The sequence below is a fragment of the Zonotrichia albicollis genome, chromosome 6 (assembly GCF_047830755.1).
Source record: "Zonotrichia albicollis isolate bZonAlb1 chromosome 6, bZonAlb1.hap1, whole genome shotgun sequence".
NCBI classification, from domain to species: Eukaryota; Metazoa; Chordata; class Aves; order Passeriformes; family Passerellidae; genus Zonotrichia; species Zonotrichia albicollis.
Window position 1 is genome coordinate 20,938,752 of NC_133824.1, and position 19,857 is coordinate 20,958,608.

Here is a 19,857-nt window from a genome sequence, read left to right on the forward strand (position 1 = left end):
AAATCAGATTTCACTTTCTAGGACTGATGCTTATCAAATATGATAAAATCCTGACCTGCCTTTAGAAATTAAACAGCTTCCCTACTGCCATGGACAGGAGAGCATGTCTTTCAGTTCCTTAATTATTCTATTAGTCCTTCCTGAATCCTTTTGCCAATGGCCTGGTTTTTTAAATTTTAAATGCTAGGTGTGAGAAGATTTCTGATTGCATTTATATCACTGCCAAAACAGAGTTAGTAAATCCATATACTTTTGATATTCCCCAATTTATGGCAAAAACTATGTTCACTACGTGTGTTCAAGTGCATGTTCACCTAATGATCTATTACACTGACTAAATTTCATTGTTGCTTTTTAGAATAGATTCCTTTTCACATCAAAGCAGTTTATATTCCATGTTTCCATGTGTCTGAAATAATATTTTGTGAAGACTGAATCTGTGTCAGTGTAAAGCTGTGCTTGCATTTTCCTCATTACATAACCAAGTTATCTAGTTCTGCAAAAGCAAAGGTAGTTAAATAGTAATAGTTTGTCACGTTTTCATTTGGTCTATTATTTTGAGGAGCCTACAGCTCTGTGCCCCTTTATGAAGAGGAGCAAATAAGTTTTCTTCATCTTGATTACTCTAGAACCCAATCACTGAGCTTTCAGCTATTTCAGTTTTGCCTTTTTGGACTTGAAAATATGCGTGCAGCTTTTGTGAGTCCTCTTCAGCATCCATATCAACTGATGTTAGGGTACAAAGTGTTTAATCATTAATATTCAGTAATATCTTTTCCCCAAATGGGAAAGTGATTGATAAATCTATGTGGGTGGTAGAATTGTTAAAAGTTTTTTGTCCCTAAAGTATTAGCAAAATTTTTAGTGTGCTTTAAGTGTGCTGACAGTGATATTTCCACATTACTTTGGGCCTCTTCCTTGGTTTTCTACAACTCTTAACATTTTCTATCTATATCTGTTGCTATCAAGTTTCTGTTTTGAACATTATAGTTCTATATATGTATATAGATATATGGAGGACATACCTTAAAAGCTCCTTTTTGTGACCTGGCAGTTTCTGTGTTTAATGCACAGTTATTTTTTTGAAAGCAATAAAAAAAAAAGGGAAAATTATCCTTAAGGTTTATTCATATACTTTTGTGTGTTTCTAGATTAACAGAAAGCTGTTGAATCTTTATGCCTCTTTGTGCTGTGTGTTCCTGCAATGAATACATACAACTAAAGGAAGCACTGGGTGTGAATGGTCCCATTACAGAGACAGAAACTTCATTGTGATCTGCTTGTGATCCATTCTCCTTTCAGCGATTTCCATTTCTTTACTGACAGTGTCCTAGTATCGTGATTAGGAGTCCATTCAAAAAGTTTTACACTCCACCTTTGAAACGTTAAGGTAGGAAGGTGTGGAACCCAAATGTTCTCTTCCCAAGTGATTCACTCTCTAGAAGCCTCTATATAGATTTTGTATTACTATATAAAAGCTGCCATTTCTTGTCATGTTAAAAAAAGAAAAAAACTTCATGTTGTTTTCCTATCTCTAAACAGGTGTTTGGCAAGGGAAATCCTTTTGGGTGTTGGAGACAATGAAACTCAAACTTCCTATGACATGGCTTACTCAGAGCTGCAAAGCAATGCTAAATCTGCATAAAACAATAATTTACAGGCCCTTTTGTCCTAATGTTTTTTACTAGCTCTTATGGACAGCTTCCTTGTAATGTTTTGGAATGGGGAATTAGTGTGTATAACCTGGCATTAGGAGTTGTTTTTTCTAAGTTAGTCATGTGATGGCCAATACAGACCTGGTTCTAGGTATGTGTGCTCATGCTTAAACTGGTGTCCAACATGAGTGCCCTCAGCCATTTTTTCTGCTACAATTCCCTCCTGACTATAGTCCTTACAGAATTAGGGAGCCCCGTAATCCTGTTACTTGGTGATGTCACTTTATGCTTTATTAAAAAGGATACCAGTTACTGATAAATGGAAGTTTTGTCCTTTATTAATAAGGATCCTAATTATTAGTAATAAATGGAAGCCAAACTGACAACTAAGGAGCAAACAAATTATTAGTATTAAAAACTGAACCAATATGATCATTAAACATTCATGTTTCTGTCACATTCAGTATGAGAGTACCCTTTACAAGTATTTTTCAAATGACTCTTAGTGTATTTCCTGAAATATAGAATTAATATTGGGAGTGGATGAAAGAGTAACTAATTTTCAGATTCTCTCAATATTTTACTTAAAGTGTGTGGGAATTCTGCTTTTTCAGGGGTAAACCACATACTTGGGAATACTTTGTTTTAAATAGTACTCTTGATCAGAGATATTTTATTTTCTGTTACTGTGCAAAACAGAAAATTATTTTTAAGCAGTTATGTAGACTGGCATCTATCTGGAAGGAAATGCAGTTGATTTTGAAAGTACAGCAGAGGTAGAAGGAAGTGAAAGGTCTCTTACCTTCATTAGATCTTTTGAGATCTCTTACCTCAGGAACAGAAGCTTTGACTGCATGTAAGCAGTTTGTGTTGTGCAATCTGTAGAAAGATCAAAGACACTTGTTCTGCATCTGTGTAGTCTGTTGAGTGTGGTACGTGACTGGTGTCCGAGTCTCCTGAATTGATGTAATGCGTCAATGATGCTAGAACACATCTGGTGGTAGACTCTCACAGAAATGGGGGGTTTGGGGTTTGTTTTGTTTTGGTTTGGTTATTTTATTAATAGTGTATGGAATTGGCTCTTGAATTGTTTTCTTAATCTTTCTTAAATTACGAATCCCAGATGTAGTGTATGGCAGCATAGAACTAGTAAGACTACAGGTTCAGAAGCAGTCATTACTTGTGAGCAAGGGGCTCTTTAGATGTTTTCATGTTAATGGAACTAGAAAAAAAACACTTGATTTTTTTTAGTGATTCATCATCCTTTTTCTGCCTGTTTGCTGAAGGGCATGAAAATTTCTGCTCCATTTCTCAACCTCCTTGGTGAGAAATGCAATCTGTTCATGAAGTGTCTACATAAATGGATGCCTGTCAACAATCTGGCACTTGTTGTCACGTTCTTCTCCTAAACATTTCACAGGAAGCTCCATGATTCTACACTGGGGTGGACAGTGTTGAGCTGCACAGAGAATGTGTACAGGAGCTGTGGGAGCCTTTCTGCTGAGGTCCCCCTGTTGTCTTAGAGAAACGTGGATTAATGGATCAGCGTAGATCTCAAACTCTCAGCACAAAACAACTGAGAAGACAGAAACTCAAAGTGGTCTCCTTCAGTGCTTCTGCCCATGAAATTTTTCAATTCAATAATGCTGTATATGCAGATGTGGTAGATGTGATAATATTTTTGCCACCAACAGGATGCAAAGACCAGTGATTTAATTACTATTATTTCACTAAATATTTCTATTGAATTACCCTCTTAATCTACATGACAGAGCAGTCAGCTATGCAAGTGTGTTTTGATTTGCAGGGCTCATTGACTTACAGGATTTTTATGTGACAAAATTGAGTGTTTTCTCAATTTCTGAGTTATTGAACTTATTCTTTCTTTACAGCTTCTTGACTCTGCATTGTCTCCATTGCATTGGAAGTTTTAATAGAATATTCACAAAATGCTGAGGAAATAACAGTAAAAAAGATTAGTCTTAGAGAACACACATTGTATCTGAGAGACAAAGGCTATTTTAAATTAAGGTAGCCTTTGTATGCTATCAATGAAAATCAACTTCTGACAATAATCAACATATTTTTGGTAATCTACTGCATGTGGTAATTCAGAATAAAGTACTTCCATAGAAGTTTCAGCGAAAAATGTATCCAGTATTTTCAATGGAAATAGAGATGTATTTGTATTTTGTGATAGAACAAATAGAGTAACACTAATTATGCTAAAGTTCTCTGTTTGAGGGACAAGTGTTATTATTTTAGATTTTTCATGCTCAGTTGCCATGGTGGATTGACCCCAGCCAGCAGCCACTTGCCAGACACAGTTCAGGAGCAGTGAGAAGAGACTCGGGTCTGGTTGCCCTGAACTGGTAGTTCTTAAATCTGCACGGAAGTAGCATGAGTAATGTGGTGTATACTCTGTAATTTTGGCAGTGAGCAATTTGCATGGCAGAAGGCAAACTGACATACAGTGACAGGAAGCATAGGTAGCAAGAGAACCTGTTTGTTTGAAGAAAAGCAAAGGGAACAACTCCTACCCTGAATGGGCAGGGTAGGAAACAACCTGTACTAAAAAAGGCTGACGAATAGATTGTTCAGAGTTCAGGCTCTCTCCAGAAAAGCCATATTTTTATGTTTCACCGTGGCCATATTTTTCTTTTTCGTGAGTAGTTCTGTGAAGGAGCTCAGCTGTGTTTTAACTCTGTGGATCTTCATTGTTCCACCGCCAGTCCAAGTCAGTGTGTGTGGGCAAGATACTCTGTTCCTGCTGTAAGAGAGATGAAAGAATCTGATTTCTGCAGCAGATCACTGCTGCAGAGATAGAAAAATGGTTGTATGTATGTATTTGTTATCTAAAATATTGTTTACACTATAAAGTAGTCAATAAGAAGTTTGGTGTTTTCAGATGGCCCATTTGGAAGCTGCTTACTAACTGGTGTTCCGCAGGTGATAAGTCCTTTATAAAACATGTTTGTACATCAATCATTGTAGTAAAAATATAAAAGGAATAATGAATACTGTAAGTAAGGAATGATGCTGCCCACAGTAAAGCATTAGGAAGCTTAACTAATGTTTGGAATGTACCACATGGTGATAGCTCTCTGAGGTTATATCTAAAAATATATTTATAAATAAACTGAAATGAGGATACAGGCTCAAGCATTGGCCCAAAATCACGTAAACTTTTCAGTTGTTTAATTGCATGCTTCCTGATACGGTTTGATCTGTGCCAAATCGCATTCCTTCAGATGATGCTCAGACAGTTTGGGTCCTAGCATGTGTAAGAGACTGTTGAAAATAGGGAGTGGCATTGTCATCTCCCCGCTTCTGGGGAAAGAGGTCATCTGTGTGGCAGTGAGCCACTTCCATGCCACTTAGCTGTGCATCCGGAGAATGGTTCCTGGCTGGTATAGTCGGTATATTCTTAGTAACTTGTCTGTTTCACTTAGCAGTTAGATTGGAAGGAAATTGCTAACGCATTTTTAGAAATGCAAAGGCAAAAAGGGATCAAAGACCTATATTGCTGTTCCCATTTACCACTTTAACCCTGGTGAATCTTGGCAATCCTCAAGGGTCATGAGACAATCAAGGTCTTTCCTGTTTCTCTCTTCTAAGTGTATTTTCTTTGCTCTGGTCATCTCTTCCTCACCTTTCCAGATTTCTTCAGTTGCCCCTTTGCCTTTCCAAATCAAGATACTTGTTCTTGATTTGGAAAGGCATAGAGGTAGATGTATCATTTGTCTTTCTGAACCTGTGACAAATGGGTTTGACCTGAACCTGTCTTGGGTAGTACTGCAACATAGGCAGCATCAAGTTGATTGGTGCTACTCCTTATATTTTCCTTTTCCTCCCTATATAACTGAAGACTGATTGCTTGGGAAAAATAAAAAAAGAAGGAAAAAAAGATAAGGAAATAGTTTGTTGCCTGTCCTTGCTGTTTGTCTGCCTGGCAAGTGCGAATGAAGTTACTGGAAAGGTCTAGAGTGAGTCACCATTTCTGAGATGTCTTAAGCATGGAATGTGACATCCTGGATTGAGGTGGAGATGCCACTGCTGCTGGAACAAGCTCCACCTCCTGTTTGTACTCAGATGTTGCTACATATATTCTGTATAACGTCCTGTAAACTTCTGTATAGACTCCAGAGTTTGTGTTCCTTTGTAGCAACTGTAGTGGTGTAAAGTCTTTGAACACTAACTGATGTTTCTTGCAACAAAACCATAAAGTCTTGTGGTATTTCTTTATGCATAAGACTAATATTTTCATGATAGCATTGGTAAATAGAGCCTTTAAAAAATCTCCTGAGTTTTGCTAGAGAGTTAATAATGACTGCCACAACCAAGTGAAAATTTAGGCAGTCCTCTTAATGAAACATTGGCTTTTCAGTGTCATGATTTTGCTGTGTTCTGACCTCTGTAGAGAAAGGAAATTCTGACTTCTAAAGATCAAATGCACTCTTATTTTAAGAATATAAAAGAAAAATGTTTCAGTTTGGTTGATATGATTGTTGAAGTTTTGTATGTGTGTATCTTTATACTAAAACAGGAATGTTGATATAAGACTATTTATTTACTTATTTATTTATGTATGTTAGGGTCAGATCAACACTCTTGCTCAAGTTAGATCAAGGTTACTTGTGTTTTAGCCAGTTAAGTTAACAAACATTCAGTGTGACTCAGCTTCTCCACATGCTGTGAAGACATTGTTCAGCCCACAGCCCTTATGTGTGCTGGATCAATATCTTGGTGCTGTAAAAGTCTTCCAGGTTTTATCAAAGTTTTTGTTGCAGGTGCTGATATGAAAATCACTAAGGGCTTCTAAAAATCTAACTAATCTAGAAGAAAAAAAAAAATCACTAAAAGAGACAGTTTAATTTTAAGGAAAAGTTCAGTGGTGACTGAAAAAAGTAAATAAACAACTTCCTAGAATAAAGCAACAGAAACTAACCCTCACAGAAGATGTGTAAAATTGTAGTAACATATAAAAAGACAAAAACAGGAAGATGACTTTTTTTCACTCTTAGCAATGAGAATCTGTCTGCCTGTATGTTTCAATTTTATTATGTCAAAAGAAGTATTTTTGCAAAATTATCACAGCAACAGACTTTTTTGACTATTGGACCACATTATTAATTGAAATGAAGCATCATCATTGTTTAGAGTATATGTTTTCCAGTTCTTCTAGGTTAAGTTCTTCAGTGGAAGAAATTTATTTTTCATGTGGTTTTCATTTGACATAGCTACTATGCTGATCTTTCTAATACATATTTATTGAACCAAACTGGTGAAGTGTTGTCTCACCTTAGAGAGTCTTATCTTTCTCTGAAGTTAATTTCCATTCTAAATTGTGGTTTACCAGAAAAGGAGGCAGAGTAGGTTTCCATTCAGATAACCGTGTATATGATTGGTTATTATTCATAATTTTTGAAAGCTTCACAGTTCAATTTCGAAATATGTTAGCATTTACATATATCAGGTCTTGTAAAGTTTCTGTCTCTAATAATAAAACCATTTGATTGTCACAATAAATAGAATTTTAAATATAACCAGCATTTTCTTCTGTCAGCCCCTCTTTGATCCTTATTTTGAGGAAAACTGTTAATAACAGCACAGTTATGCCTGTACATAATTCAGCTCATATTTGCATGTGGAGGGACCAATGCCATTGAAATTACTGACTGATGTGATAGATAGTGGATTAAATGAATTATTGAATCTTTAAAATTAGATATTCTAGTTATTGAAATTTGAGTGTACTTTTTGTTTTTTTGTAGTAACACTTGAAGGTTTTTAATTGAAAATCCAGAATTTACATAATCACTTGTCTTCTACTTGGTTATTGGTAAAATATTTTGGTGGATTTTCTCGAGATTTACAGTTGCTAAGGGTAAAAACACTTCATTGCTTGATTCATTGCTTGTATCTGCTGAGGAAGGATTAGTGCTGAGGCTCCTTTTACCCTGTTTTATGGATGATCTGCTGCCAGAGTGCCCACAATCTGGGCAATAAAAAATTGATTTATAGTAACTTGAGATCCTGATCAGTAGTCTTTTTCATCTGAAAAACATAATTTTATTTTGTATTTCTTTTAAAGTCTTATGGGTAGATAATAGTGATGTAATATTTTTAGAAAATGGAAGAAGCACACAGTTTGTGTGCTTATTACATACAGGTGACTTCAAATGATAGTAGCACTTCCTCTTTTTACCGTAACAGCTACTGCAATATCATGTAAGATATGTTCTATGCAGGTGTTTAGACAGCATTCATTTTAATGCTCAGTGGTTGGAATAGACGTCTGTTATTTGCCTGTTGTAGTTTTACTTGTTAGTAAATTTATTTTTTCACTTGTATCTGTTCATATTTTGTTTCTGCTTATTGGTGGAAAGGGATTGGTTAAAGCAAGGGGGGAGAACTCATTTTAGAGTGTTTCCCTTCACATTTTCTCAAACCAAGACAGGAGGGTATCTAATAAATAACACTGTGGATTAGAAATTTTGCTAAATTTTAAATCTGGAACCTAGAATTTCTGGTAAGTGATCACGTTAAAAATCTAATATTTCTGTTTCTAAAAAGGGGGAGGCAGGAGATGTTTGAAATACACAGCTAAACTGTGGCAGTTAAGCAAGTTATTATGCTGTAAAGGTCATTTACCCAGTTCCACTTGTAAACTGAAGCACACTGAAAGGCCATTAAAGTGATTCATTTTGCTTCTCACTTGGAGTAGGCAAACAAGGCGTTTATGGATAGCTTTGATGTCTTAATTGCTACTGATGACTTGTTAAGCAGCCAGAAATACATCCTGTTTCTGAACCTGTAAGCAAGTCTTCCACTTCTGATTCTTACACATTGTGGTGGTTTGACCAGGAAGAGGTGGGAATTCTGGGATGCTGTGGTCAAACCAATGGATGTTCTGAGTTTGATACTGGCACCTGGTGTAGCCAGTGGGGTTTGGACACACCTCCGAGAATACACAGGGGTTAAAAAGCAGAGCTCTGGCCCTGGGAGGTTCTCTTGGGACGTCGAGGCGAAGAGGTCAGATCTCCCTCCCCTGTCCAGCCGCTGCTGCTGGGCGGGGGAGGGGCAGCCACGTGGTAGGCCCTGGGCCTGGACAGAGATGGGGGGTGAGGAGGCCCTCGAGGATGGAAGGGTGGAAGAGCCCAGAGAGTCAGCCCTCGGGCAGCCATCCCCCCGCCAGGAGGGAGAGAGGAGAGCCGGTGACACCGAATGTGATAGCAGCCGGCCCAGGAGGAGAAGGGGGGGGGAAGAGTGCCCGGCCGGAGCGGCAGCGTGTGTGGGAGTGCCGCAGCTCCGGGACAGACAGGGACTGAAAGTTTTAACCCCTTTCTTTCATGATTGGGGCCTTGCAAAAATGCTAATCCTCCTCGAAGCTGAATAAGAAGTGAGATAGGAGATGAGATGAGACAAGGACCTGGCCCGAAGAACGTGGAGATGATTGAATGGGGAGAGATGATTTGGAGTGGCCTTTTGGCTGGACTTTTCTTGTGGCCATGGACTCAGTTTGTTCCTGTGACACAGAGACTGCACTTGGGGGGAAGCAGTGGCTCAGAACCAGGAGGGTTCATCGTGAGGACCCCTCGGCCCCAGGGGGTTGGAAAAATATGGGGAGGACAGATGTCCCAAAGCAGAGACTGTGCCTTTTTGGAGTGAGACAAGGCATCCTTGAAAGACAACCCTAAAAGCAGCTCTGGTCCATGCACGGTGGTGAAAGCACTGAGCATGGAAGGAAGATGTCACAAGCGGCAAAAGGACTTTTTCCGGGTGGTGCCGAGTGACATTGGAAGCACAGAGGTTTCAGCGTGTTTCCAGGGGAAGCCTATGGAACAAGAAGGACTCTCATGAACTGAAGTTTGAGAATACTAAAGTGTGGTGCCAGGCTGGGCAGTTGGTGATTTGGGAGAATGTATCGGATTGGGAAATTCAGGTAGTGGGGAGGAGGAAAGTGGTTTTTTGGTAAGGTTTTCAATTTTTTTTTCCTTTTCCTTATAGTTTTTCCCTATTTTCCTGTAGTTTAGGTAATAAAGTGTTCTTTATGTTTAAGCTGGAGCCTGTTTTGCTTATTCCTGGTCACATCTCACAGCAGACACCAGGGTGAGGGCATTTTCATGGGGGCACTGGCTCTGTGCCAGGCTCAAACCATGACACACATGTACTGTATTTCCTCACTATGGCCATTATAATGACTATTTAACTCTGGTAATTCTGCTTTAAGCAGCTGTTACACTGAAAGAAGGCCTTCTGTTGGTACTGGGCAGTTTAGCTCCAATACCATAAATTCCCTGCCTTGTCTCCTGTTTAGCAGAACTGAGTGCTGTTTGTGGTGGTGTAATACCAAGCATCGTGGCTTCTTTGTGTTTACTTTGGTCTGTGCATATCAGCATTATTGTTGGCAAGAATAAGTTTAGCTGAAGGAATTTTTGTCACTGTTGCAACAGTTGGTCCTTATACAGTGCTTGAGAATCACACCATCGAAATGACTGTTTTGACGTGAGATTAGTGTGTCTGGGGAAAACTAATTCAAACAGAAGATTTCTTGCATGTAATTTATCCAAAAATGCTGTGGTTGAATTTACTTTTTTCTACAGAATATAATAACTTGTACCTCATGATGCACATATTTCTACATACATACGTAGAATGTGTAATATTGCAAATATTTTTTTGAAAAGGATCAGCAGTTCCCATTTTGAAGAATAATATTTCACTGCCACTATAAAGAAAATTCTTAGGAATGCCACTGTGTTTGTGTGTAACCTCAAAACATACCAGTTTATTTCTCTGGCTGTACTTGTCATTGTGTTTTTTCATTGCATGTTGCCAAAACATGGAGTAGTGCATTGATGTAAAATTGAGTGGATTCTCTTGTAACATAGAAAGGGTCTCTTGGTTGTGTTTTCAGAACAACCTCAGAACCTCTCAGTTCTTTAGGCTGGGAGTATGAAAAAAGCACATTTTTTTTTTGCTTCAGAAAACAAAAAAAGAAAAGGAAAACAGTTACCTAGATGATAATCTCCAGTGTATAATCTCAGAAGTTTTAAAAAAACCTTTTTTAGTTTAAATAGGATTTAATACGATTGTGAAGCTCCAGTTTCTCTGCATCGAAACAAAAGATTATGATTACATTTTGAAATGTTGTTTTGAAACATTGTTTTATGTGCCTGGTAACTTCAGTCTCAAAAACCAGATATTTCATACTGAGTTGTTGTTTAAGCATTGCATCTTAAGCAGAGCTAAAATATATTTCTTTTGGCTTCAAGGCATCTTTTGGGCAGACATCTGGGGAGACATCATAGAATCATGGAATAATATAATATAGGGCACTCCAAACAGCTAGTCCAAACAGCTGCTCCAGGTCTAATTAAATCATCTTACTCAGGAACTCGAGTGAGGAAAAAGTTACCAGTAGTGGCTGCAAGATACAGTCGCTTCTCTCTCATTTCCTAGTGGATACTGCATTGTTCACAGGAAGAAAAAGGCAAATGAGCTTACTTGCTTGGTGGTAAAAACATTTCAGAATATAATGATAAATATTTTCATAGATGAAAAAATAAATATCCTATTTGATACTAGTCTGAGAAGTGATCCGGTCTGCCCTCAAAATTTCCTTATACGTTCATTGTGTTTTGCAGTTTTGTATTTTACAGTTACGTGTTTTACAGCATAGTGAATTCTCATGGGTTTGTGTTTGCAGTTTCCCGAATGTGGTTTTTATGGAATGTACGACAAAATCTTGCTCTTCCGCCATGACCCTACCTCTGAAAACATTCTCCAGTTGGTGAAATCAGCTGCAGATATCCAAGAAGGAGACCTAGTTGAAGTTGTCTTATCAGGTAACTAAAAAACAATGAAAATTACTGTCATTCTTTTGCAAATGAAAATATCCAGAGTAGTTTTCTCCCAATTGGATTTTAACCCAGCGTGGGTGAGAGTCCATACAACCAAATTTCCTTTCTCTTGATTCCTTTCTCAGATGTATATTAGACATATTATGCCTTTTACTTTTTTTTCTGTTGCCCTGTGTATTTTGTAACAACTCCTTTCATCCTTATTATTAGTTAAGCAACAGGTTAACTAGTTAATAGTGTTAATAAGCTAGTAAACTAGTTAATATTAACATTAATAAGCTTTTTACTAGAGTGCTATGAAAGTGTCCACTGGAAATAGAGTAATTGCTTTATCAAAGCCCTGCATAGTTTTGCTTGCCAAGACTGCTCTGACTCTTTACATGATCTATTTTTTGGAATTATGAGAGGAAGGGGAGAGTACAATAATGTGACTCAAATACAGAAGAAGTCTGAGGATGTCATTAGGTGTCAATAGGACTTGTCGAAAGCTTAGATGCAAGATATGAGCTTTGTGACTTGGAATGGTGCAGAGTTTGCACGGGTGTGCAGTAGAGTGAATGCTGGAACCTTAAAGATGTAAAGCTGCTATTTGGCAAGTAAAACTTGGAAGATGGTTTAAGGGCTGAATTTTTGCAGTTGGAACATGCAGTTAGAGCATCTGGCAAGATGCTTAAGTACAGAGACATGTATGCCATATAAAAGTAAAAATTGCAACTGTAGAAGGGTGTAGGATAGTGAAGAGAAAGGCCAAGTCCTAATGGATACTCAAAAGAGTGGAAGTTAGGTCATATAATCTAAGCCAACTGAGCTTTTAAACATAGATTTCTTGTGTAGGACCCTATTCCACATTCTTTGTTTAGAATAGGAAAGAGTGAAATAAGGAATAATGCATGTCATTCCTGTAAGTCATCATTTACCTTTTCCATATCAGGAAATAAGCTTTTCACTTTCAGAAAGATACCAGTAATTTGAACTTAGTATTTTCCACAGAACATAACTACTCCACATCAGTAATTGTGATGCAGTGAAAAAAGTTAACAAGGGCTTTAGTGCTTTATTTGATATATTGTTTATATGAAGTGTAGATCACACACCTTCTAGTCTGCCAAAATCAAGCAAGTAACTGTTTAATCTTTAGGAGCAAAGGAGAGCAAATTAAACTTCTAATATTTCATGGCCTGACTGATGGCACTATTACAAATTAAAACCGTCAGTTAGATGTCTCAAATTAAACACATTTCCTCAATAAACACTTGAAAGCATTAGTGTCTTCCCTCGAATGAGCTTAAACTAAATGCAGCAATTCATTTTTGCAGACAATTCCTGTGTCATGTAAAGCGGACGAAGTATTCCCAGTTCTGCAACACTGAAAATGAGAAAGAAATGTACAAACAATCTGTAATGTTTAAGGAATTATTCAAACTAATGCAGACACTTTTTTATTAAAAATACTCAGTTAAAATAGTTTAAAATTATTATGGATTTTGACAATAGTGCATATCAAAGTAGCTATAGATGGTTTATCTCCTTTTTAATTAAATGACAAAGTCTATCTAAATACAGGGCAATAAGAAGTCTTTTTCAGGATGCTTAATAATATGCACTGAAAATGTATTTTGAAGGGATTAAAAAAAACCTTCTGGAAACAGAAGAGATTGGCCTTCAGCACTGCAGTGTTTGATATTGAGTGCTTGTGTGATGGAAGGACAAATGAAATACAATATGTGTACAGATGCATATGCTGAACTGATCGAAGTGTTTTATTTCTAGCCTTCATTATAGAGAACTAAACAGAATATACGTTCTAAAGTTCTGTCAATTCAAGGTATAGTATGGTAATTGTTTTTGAGTGTCATGTCCAAAAGAGGCACTAGTACACATTGTTGCTGCTATGGCTTTGCTGCTTAAAACTCCTTGTGCTTTGGGTCAGCTTTCCCTGGGGCACTGGTATCTGATGTCAAAAGCTGTACTGATCCACTGCATTCATTTTTTATTGCTCAGGTCAATACTGTTCAGAGTACAGAAAGCTGAACTGTCAGTCCTTGTATTCAGGATTATACATTCATTAGTATGCATTTTCTTTTTTTCATTGTAGTTTACTTAAAACTGTATTAATAAAGCTGGACCATCCATGACTTTTTTCCTACTGCATATGTTCTTGGCAGTTTAAGGATTAGTAAACATGATTGTTTGCTGGTTTAGAGCTTATATTACAAGTTCTTGTAAAAGCTGAAATTTATCTATAGAAACTTAGAGGTGTTGCTCACTGTAGCTGAAGCACCTTAGTCTGTTTTAGTGTAGGAAATTGTACCTGTAGATATCATGCATTGTAACTGAAAAAGTTTGTGTTAGAGCAAAAACTTTCTGGTGAAACACAAGAAATTTACTCAGCTCATATTGCAGTACCTGCTGTGCTTTTTTATTCTTAATGAAAATTATTATTTGCATTTTGCATTGGTGCCATACAATGTAGTATTTTAATGGACTGCAGGAATCATGTAATGTGCTGAACAAATGTTGTGTGTCTGTCTGCTGACTCCTCCAGAGGAGATAAGCACAGGCTGTTGCAGTCAGCCAGATGAATTGTGGTTCAGTGCCAATATAGATTCTGGCATTTTGGAACTGAAAGGTCAAACGTTGTTATAAGGGTGAATCAAAAAGTGTATGTTGAGTGTATGAGATTTGGTTAGCTGCACACTAAAAGAGGAAAATGGAAATTTTATTATGAATGTAGTAGCCCTAATAAATAGTTTTACTTCTATTATTTTTCCTTTTTTTCATGTATTTTAAAAATATCTGTTTGAACACTTCATTTATGAGATTCTGATAGTTTGTATAGGAATATGAGAACACTTTAGAAATGTATTAGAACCAGAAATGTTGAATACATTTGGTTTATTAGGCTGCACTCCTGGACATTCATTGAACAGTATCACTAATACCCTTCTGGCTGTAACATGTAACTCACCATGTTTCTGTGTTCTTAGCTGTGTATTTTCTATATTAGTTTTTCTTCAAAATATTGGAAAGTTCATCTTGTCTTCAGAATGCCCAAAGGCAGAAAATTCTTTGCTACTTCTGTGGAAATCTCTGCTAATGTGTTCATTGAATCCAATATATACTTAGTTCTCCGCATTTCAGACTGAAAAGGGTGTGAATCTTTGGAGAAAGGATTTTATCCAAGTGTATTTGTAGGAAGGGTTCCTTTTATTAGAATACCATCAAAAATTAGTAGGCAGCCCAGAACCAGGAAGCAAGGTACAGAAGTGGCAGTTTAAGTTACAGTCAAAAGATGCCTGGAAATGAGTTGTCAGTCATTCAAAAACACTTAAAGGAATAGAAACCAGAAGTTACATCTTTTTAGATCTCTCTCTCTCTCTCAAATGTAGTTTTCCTGTTTGCTCAAAAGAAGGAAACATATTTATGTAAAGTGAATTTAAGCTGAAAAATGTCCTTCAGTCTTGATGTGATCAAGTAGTATTGGCTGAAATCTTCAGCTGGACCTCTGAGAGATTAACTTTCATGTTCCACTCATGAAATAAAGGATGCAAACATTAATTACCAAAATAGCATAATGTAAAATTCACAATAAATTTGAACAGAATGGATTATTTTTGCTGTGATAAACTCACTTCTTTAAGTTAACTCCTAGGTTTTTGGAGATCTTCAGTGTTGTTTTGACTAGCTTATAAAAATAACTTATTTCAACTGCAATTTGTTGATGCCAATGAATTGATATTAATGATAGGTGCTGCCCTGTGTACGCTTTCTTTGCAGAGGAGGTAAATAGTTAACAAGTTTTCAATTCGTTACATGAGATCTGGAAAGTAGATCAGTTAGCCCCTTTCTTAAATGAATGATGTGTTGAAGATATTATTTAAAGCTGTTTGTAGATGCAATTGCCACCCTCCATCTGTGTATCTGTGACTTTTTTCAGAATAACTGTATTTGTTGTTTTTTTAAATGGAGGCACAGACTCTGTAGAAGCTGACAGATGAGATTTACTGTGCTTCTGTACATCTGTATTCTCTTTTTAAGTTCTGATTTTGAGGGCTTCAAGGACACAATTACTTTAGATGTCTTTAGACTTGTTTTTATCAGCATACTTTGTCCTCTTCTGTACCTTGTTCATGAAGTTTATTAAAAACTGCTGTGTAAATTTGCCAAGTGTATTTATGATATAGAGGGAAAAATTGTATATTTACAGTTTTAATATGGGTTTGTTTATAAAGATTCTGTCTTGTTTTTACTGCGCAAAGTTCCATGGAGATGTAAGAGGCTTTTGTCTGCTGCTGGGAAGCAGACAGGGAAACGTTAGCATCTTGTGTGAATTAGTGGAATGTACTTCATCTGCTTGCTGTGACCAGTTGTGCTCAACTTGGCAGGATTCCTGAAGCAAGAAAGTCAAATAGCAGCTATTTTACGTTCCCTTGCTGAGCTGATGAGGGCAGGAATTGATCCAGTGCTTTTGTTAAGAAGCACACAGATGATAGATCACCTGGTTGTTAGATGTGGACCTTTTATTTTGATTCAGTACAGGATATACTGTCTACGATAAAATATACTGGGCTGAATAAAAGCTGTGGATAGCTGTAGAATTACAGTAAATGCCATTTATCAACACATGGTGTTGATAGTAGTGTTAGTTCAACTTGAGATGAAACACTGTGATATTTTATCTCTGAACATAATGTTATAGTACTTATATAGCTGGTCACAGTTTGTGATTTTGCTTTGTTGTGATTGAAGAGCATCCTTCTCTTGGTGCCTTCATGGCTATCTTAGCATGCAGTTTTTTGGTGTCTTGAGAAATACAAATATCTTTATTCTGTCTGAGATGAAATCTTTAGCAATTATTCTGCCTTTGTGTCCTTTCAATTTTCTCTATATGTAATTTTTCTTATTTTTGTAGAGGTAAGGCTCATTTGTGATTAGGTTAAAGTTGATTGATTTTGTATCCCTCACTGTTCATTAGTCTAATACTGTTCTTGGGTCATGAATTTCTGATAGATGACTGTTTGAAGTTGTCAGAACTGAAAGATTCTTTCCTTTTTTTTGTTTATGTTGGCGTCATTGTCTTTTTTTTCCATATATAACTGTGTTAATTGTTAGTTTCTGGACAATGAGAGGTCACTGTTCCACTGCTACCTAATAGATCAAACATCCAACCTCATACATCTCTAATTGTCTGGTCTTTTGAGAGAATACATTTTTGGTTTGCGTGGTCTTTAATGAAATTGTCAGTTCATTTGAGATATTTCACTTGGTTTTCCAGATTTAATGCAAACACTTTCAGTCCAAATGCTCATAAAGAAATGATGTTTTCATGAGAGAACAGGGTGAATGCTCAAATGGATAAATAACTTTTTATGACTTAGGAAGCCAAGGGTAGAAGTGCATGCTGTTTTCACAGTGGAAGTAGGTTACCAGCAAGGCACTTAAGTCTGTGCTGTTAAATACATTAATGAATGATCTGGAAAGCATTACTAGTAAAGTGTCAGTTGTAGCAATGGAACAGAAAATGGCTTGTAATGTCACTGCCCTTGTGTCATCTACCTTTGTCACCTTCTCTGCTTCAGAGAATGCTGATGTTGCTTTGAGAACTCCCCTTTCAAAACAGGATTCCAGGCCTACTGGGTTTTTTTCTGATCCAGTAATTCTTATCCTTTTGTATTCCTAGCATGTGATTTCACTGAAAAGAGACATAATTCATGTCACCCCACTTTAACAGGCCTCACCTCAATAAGTTGTACAGCTGGCTTTTCAAAAAAGGAGGAATTGAAGCTGATCAGCTACATTAATTGCACTTAATGTCTTAAAAAATGCCTGTCAACTTCCAAAGTGGACCAAATTAAATCTTGATTTTATTTTTATATTATCTTTATTTCAAAGCCTCTGGAGTTTAAAAACCCCTTTATCCTCCTTAAAGTATTCTTAGTTCAGTGAGGCAATTTTTTTACCTTTATTATTATATTTTTCTCAGTTTTCTTAATATGATATATATCACATTTACCCTTTTAAAAAAGATTTTAGATACTATAATTTTGACTGAGTTTAGCACAATCCACTTAGTAACAGTAGCTCAATATGTTATTCATGATTAATACTTCAGCAGCCCCCATGTCAGCTGATCCTTTCTCAAAAGACTTGAGGTGATGAATGAAACCTGGACTCTGCAAAAGTTGTCCAGTGTTTTAATGGATATTTGTGTGCTCATTTAGATTTACAATGCAATCCTATAATCTGATTAGCATTTGGAATCAAATGGAAGGCTTATAATTAAAAAGGCATTGTGGAAAAAAGTGCATGATAATAAAAACCATATTTTCATATTTTCTGTTTATTGTTTTATACATTTATTTACTATTTAGTCTTTTGTCACATCTATGGTATGTGAAACTTGCCGATAGCTATAAATTATTTTGCTGGATATGTCTTTAATAGTATTTGAACTTTTCTTAAAGATACAGTGGCAAAGTCCAAATTTCTTTTTGTGCACGTCATCACTAAAAATCTTCAAGCATATACCTTCAATATGTATGTGTTTATTTATTTAAAGTTTATATATGTAGCTGAAGTTATAAGATTTTCTTTCTGTACCCTAATGGGTTGTCTTTTGCACACCCAGAGGTGTGTGTACCTTGCTTTGGAGACCACTGCTATATGTTCAGTTGAAGTTTTATATAAGGAAAAAAAATTCATCTCTTTTTGAAATTTTTTTAACTATGTGGGTAAGAAACCTTCAATTAGTTTTTTTTTTCTCCTTTTCACAGTTTTTCTTATTCTGCCAGTTGTTTTTGCTACTTACACAGATTTTAATTATAAAACTGCCACTATTCTACAAATTCTCTTTTCCTCACCAGCCGCCATCCCCTTTCATCAAATAATTATCTCCCCAGTAGGTAATTCTTGCTAGCTACTAATTTAATGGGGAGCAAGCTTTGCCTCAGCTAAGCAGAAAACTCTTTGATTTATCATAAAGGGCTTTGTTAGATTGATGTGTTCAATAGTTTGTTTGACCAGTATGTGCTTGGTGAAACATTTGTATCAGTGTGTTTGTTAAATGACAGCAGTGGTCCTGAAGAGAAAGTAGCTGTAAATGATTCAGCATATTGAAAAATAATGGGTAACCCACTTGGAATAACTTGCCCTCTTGGAATAGCATCAGACAACTTATATACATGGTCAGCAGTGTATTCTACACTGCTCAGATGTACGTCAGGAAGAATATCTAGTGTTTGGAGGATCTCTCTGCTTTTTTTAGTTTTTATGAAGTTGTTGTCTCAATAACTCAGTACTTCACTAGGCTTCAAATCAAATATGGCTTATGTAAAAAGTATATCTTTCAATATCACTATTAAACTCATTGAATTTATTTCGTTTGGCTGACTGCTGGCTTTGATTTTGAAAGAGAAAATAGAAATATACAGTCTCATAGTAGTTTCCAAAATATTGTGTTTGCAGCACTTTGTGCTAAGATACACATCTTCTAGGAAGTGCTTGAGGTTTGTAGCTAAAAGTGGCCTGAGTACAAACGACCAATCCTCCTTCCCTTGGGGAATAGAACAATTTGAAATGGCAACCAAGGAGTAGGAACTCAGGAACTGCCACAGATTGCAGTCTTCTGGTTTTTATATCTCGATGGTAGCTGTGACTCAAGCCTGGAGATATTGTCATTCCAGCTGAAATCTGGCTCGCTCTGACTTTTAAAGAGGCCCTAAGAATGTTTCGGTTAACATAGCTAAGATGTGACTTGTTGCCAAAAAGAATATTGGAAGTCTTTCCTGCTTCTTAGGACACGAAGACTCCTCTCACTGTAGTTTGGTAGTGCAGAAGGTTATTCTGCAGCAGTTATGTTTGTTTCCTGGTTTGTTGTTATTTGTTTTGTTTTGGGGTTTTTCGTTTAGAGGTTTTTTTTGGGGTTTTTTTTTTTTTGCTTCCTCTGCTTCTTTAGTCCAGTAAACTCTTACTCATTTCCTCTCCAAACAAAACAATTCCAGTCTTCCAGTCTTTTAATCTCCCTTTATGTGTAAGTCTCTTCCATCCCTCTAGAGGTTTTCCTCATCTGTCACAGCTGTTTAAAGCAACTGAACACAGAATGTCATATGGGGAATATTAGTATCACCATTTCCTAGTGTTAATTTCTAGTTATTTATGTGCATGGGTGAAATATTGGGTAAACATGTGAGTAGAACACTTCTGTTGTCTTTAGTGAGGAACTAAACGTTTTACTTATGTAATTTTGACCTTCTGATCTACCTGACTAGACACTGGAGGTGTTTCTAGGATGACTCATTATTGAAGTTTTGTAAACAATTTTTAAAAATCAACTACAA

The 19,857-nt window shown here is 36.6% G+C and overlaps 1 protein-coding gene across 3 annotated transcripts in view; it reads left to right on the plus strand.

The window, feature by feature from the left end:
• PRKD1 (protein kinase D1) overlaps positions 1–19,857 on the plus strand; it is a 117,237-nt gene that overhangs the window by 47,347 nt on the left and 50,033 nt on the right. For all 3 annotated transcript variants that reach the window (XM_074542753.1, XM_074542752.1, XM_074542754.1), the window contains one exon: positions 11,368–11,506. In XM_074542753.1, the coding sequence (XP_074398854.1) occupies positions 11,368–11,506 (139 nt within the window). The remainder of the gene's footprint in view (positions 1–11,367; positions 11,507–19,857) is intronic.